This window comes from Trypanosoma conorhini, assembly GCF_003719485.1.
Source record: "Trypanosoma conorhini strain 025E chromosome Unknown Tco_14.4_contig_00271, whole genome shotgun sequence".
NCBI classification, from domain to species: Eukaryota; Euglenozoa; class Kinetoplastea; order Trypanosomatida; family Trypanosomatidae; genus Trypanosoma; species Trypanosoma conorhini.
Genome location: NW_021704351.1, coordinates 20,854 through 23,928, shown reverse-complemented (window position 1 = coordinate 23,928; position 3,075 = coordinate 20,854). Strand labels below are relative to the sequence as shown.

The following is a 3,075-nucleotide window of genomic DNA, read 5'->3' as shown; positions in this document are numbered from 1 at the left end:
AAAAAGGGACGAAGGAGGGACGTGCCTTCAGGCGTGCAGATGTGCGCAACAGCGCAGTCGGGCCATCGAAGCACCTCGGCGCAGAGAAAACCGGCCAATTTTCTTTCCGCCCTCCTCCTTCCTTCTTCTTCTTTCCTCCAGACACTTCCCCCCTTCCCCCCGCACGCGTGCAGAATATTTTGCCGCAGGCACCGCATGCACGCAAAGCGGCGGCTTAACGGAAGGAAATACGCAAATTAAAAAGAAAAAACAGAAGGCGGGCCAGAGAAGCAGGCGAAAAACGGTCTCACGGCACGCAGCACCTCAGCAGAACGGGCGATGTCTACCATCACTGGTGTTGGCTGTGGTGTGGCGGGCGGGAAAGGCGAAAGCAGCAACGAGACATCGCACAACAGCGACGGGGCAGCAGCGGGGCGGGAGCAACACGAAGCCGCGACACGCAGACAACACCGTGCGAAGGCAGGAGCAGCCGCTACGAGCAGCAACGGAGGGAGCGAAAGAGGGAAAAACAACGGACGGCGTGCGTGACATCACGTGTCTTTACTCTTTTCCTCCTCCGCCATTTTTGCAATCTCACTCGCTCTTTTCCCTCTTCCGTAGGAGCTCGTCGTTGGCGTTTCTCCCCACACCCAAGACCACGGCGAAGCCCGTGGGTCGCACCGAAAAGATAAAAAATGAAATACACACACACACACACAAAGGGCTTTTGGCTGTATGTACAGGTGAAGATGCATGACGTCGGACTTACCGCAATGACTCTTCAGCTGAGCCGCAATCATTCTTGCATGCCTCGCTTTGCTTTAGCTTCGCTCCCGGGCCAGTGTGTGCGTGCAGGCGTTTGCGTATCGCGTTCGCCGTCTTTCCCGCCGTACGCCTTCGTTGTGTGCGGGAAGAGCGTGCATATAAAGATATACTTTTATCTTCCCTTCCATACTTTCACCGTCGTTCCGGGCAATGATGTCCATTGGTAAGGCAGCTCCCCCCTTCCACATATTCCTCGCCTCGCTCTCTTTTCTATATTCCTTTGGCTTCACCCGCCTCCGAATTTGTGCTGCCGCCGCTGCGGTGGCAGTTGTTGTTAGCTTATCACCTCCCTTCCCCGTTTTCTTCACCACTGCTGTGTGTGTGTGTGTGTGCACGGCACATGCGCGGGCACCACCACACGCATCCACCGTCTCATCCTCCCCCCCCCCCCCCGCGCCGCTTCAATAGGGCCCCACTTCCTCCCGCGCCTCTGCCTTTTTTTTTCTTTCTTTCTTTCCTTTCTTTTCTTCATGTGCGTAGTTGCTGCGGCGCTTCGTCGTCGTCCCTGCGTCCACGCTATTAGTTATATCAATAAATATATATATATATATTATAAATGCACCATTTATTCCCTTCTAATCTTCAGCAAAGGCTCCCCCTAATAATCACACATTAGTAATTATTTAGCTTCCAACGCGAACAGTAGAAGTAAATAGTAGTAATACCCGCAATTGGTATCACCTCGGTTACCGCGTTACTTCCCTCCTCCTCCTCCTCTTTTTTTTTTGGTTGTTGTTGCGTGTGTGCTTTATTGTTCTCATTTTTTTTCCTTTTCTTCTTCTTCTTCTTCGTCGTTTTCTACTGCTTCAAAGCACAAAAAAAACAACATCAACTACATGTATATACATATACACACGCACGCAGAGACGGCGTCCACCTCCCACGCCCCCAACACCCTCCCTCTGCTCCCTCCTCTCATATTAGCAGCAAATACATGCGCTTATGTATGTGTATATGTATGAATAACTCTCTGAGTGCGTGTGAATGGGTGTGCGTGCCTTCGATGCATTGCGGTTGACCCCTTCCCCCGTGGGGGGCAAGGAACACACACACCACACACGTGAGGGGCGGGAACAGTCAAGCACACACGAGCGAAGGGGCCACGAACGATTCAGCAAAGAGGAGAGTTCAACATAAACAACAATAGACAAATAAAACAAGAGAGAAAGATAAAGCAATGCGTGGGGTGTGCAGCATCAAAAGGAGAGAGCGAGGAAAGAGTCGACCGAGAGGCAAAAATCCCCCGCCTCCTCATCGTCGTCAACAGCGAAACGGAGAGGCGAAGGCGCGACGTTGGCGCAGCGGAATATTGCAGCCACTGAGGCACGACCCACGCGCCCTCGCCTCGCTGAATGCCCTCACACGCCCATGGGCGCTGGGGAAGCGGAGGTTCTTCTCCATGTCGGTGCACGCCCGTCATCGCCAACGCCGTTTTGTCGCTGCTGCTGCTGTTGCCGCCGTCGAGGGTCAGGCTGCAAAGGCGCAGGATGCACGCAGATGAAGCGAGAACAACAAGAAAAAAAAAAAAAGACAAACGCTCCTATTTCTTCATTTCTCCCACTCAACGTCGTCCACCACATTGGCGTCTCTTCTTCTCTGCGTAAAATATGTGCCTGCATACCTGACCCTGTAGCGGTCGTCTTTCCCCCCCCCCTCCTTTTGTGCTGATGCCTTTGGATGGAGCTGCGGCGGACAAGGGAGCTGTGCGAGGGCTGCGCTCGTGCGCCCCCCCCCCTCTTTCCCTTTTCTTCCTCATTTCCCGCCTTCCCAGCCCAGTTGCGTCTGTCCGTCCTAATGTGTCTGGGCCATGCACACCTTCGCTTCTGTTTTCTTTTTCTCCCTCCTAGTTCCAACGTCGGAACACATCTGCCGCCTCCGCCTCTCGTCTGTGCGTGCATGCTCTCCGCCTCACTCACTCCAGCAAAAATAAATATATGGATATGCGTCTGCATGCAATGTTGGATGTGTGTACGTAAGCTCGCTTCCTTTCATCATCGTTCCCCTCCCCTTCTCCTCCTCTCAGTCCCCACCAACCCCGTTGCTCTTCACTCCGTTACTCCCGTTGCCTCCACAGGTACAGATATGTCACGCACGCAAGTACGCATATGTGTGTGCCTCCATTCACGGCCGTCCACCGCTGCTGCTGCTTCTGCTGATGCTTGAATGCTCCTTCCCCCCCCTCTCGCTTCCTTCTTTTTTTAAAGAAATTGTTTTCCTTCTTTTTTTTTAAACCTTCCCGCTGCTTGTTGTTGTTGTCCTCCTCACTTCTTC

General features: G+C 53.2%; 1 protein-coding gene across 1 annotated transcript, besides 8 other annotated features; it reads left to right on the top strand.

Annotated features, from left to right (window-relative positions):
• Positions 1-100: 100 nt before the first annotated feature.
• Positions 101-137: a sequence feature (GA-rich).
• Positions 138-681: 544 nt separating this feature from the next.
• Positions 682-698: a microsatellite.
• Positions 699-1,118: 420 nt separating this feature from the next.
• Positions 1,119-1,136: a microsatellite.
• A 101-nt stretch (positions 1,137-1,237) lies between these two features.
• Positions 1,238-1,273: a microsatellite.
• Positions 1,274-1,328: 55 nt separating this feature from the next.
• Positions 1,329-1,362: a microsatellite.
• A 190-nt stretch (positions 1,363-1,552) lies between these two features.
• Positions 1,553-1,612: a sequence feature (GA-rich).
• A 65-nt stretch (positions 1,613-1,677) lies between these two features.
• Positions 1,678-1,722: a sequence feature (G-rich).
• Positions 1,723-1,981: 259 nt separating this feature from the next.
• On the top strand, positions 1,982-2,305 carry Tco025E_04955 (uncharacterized protein; the record flags this gene model as incomplete). Its single annotated transcript, XM_029371860.1, has 1 exon — positions 1,982-2,305. One exon carries the CDS (start codon positions 1,982-1,984, stop codon positions 2,303-2,305), a length of 324 nt encoding a protein of 107 aa, XP_029228113.1.
• Positions 2,306-2,940: 635 nt separating this feature from the next.
• Positions 2,941-2,964: a microsatellite.
• Between the last annotated feature and the right edge of the window lie 111 nt (positions 2,965-3,075).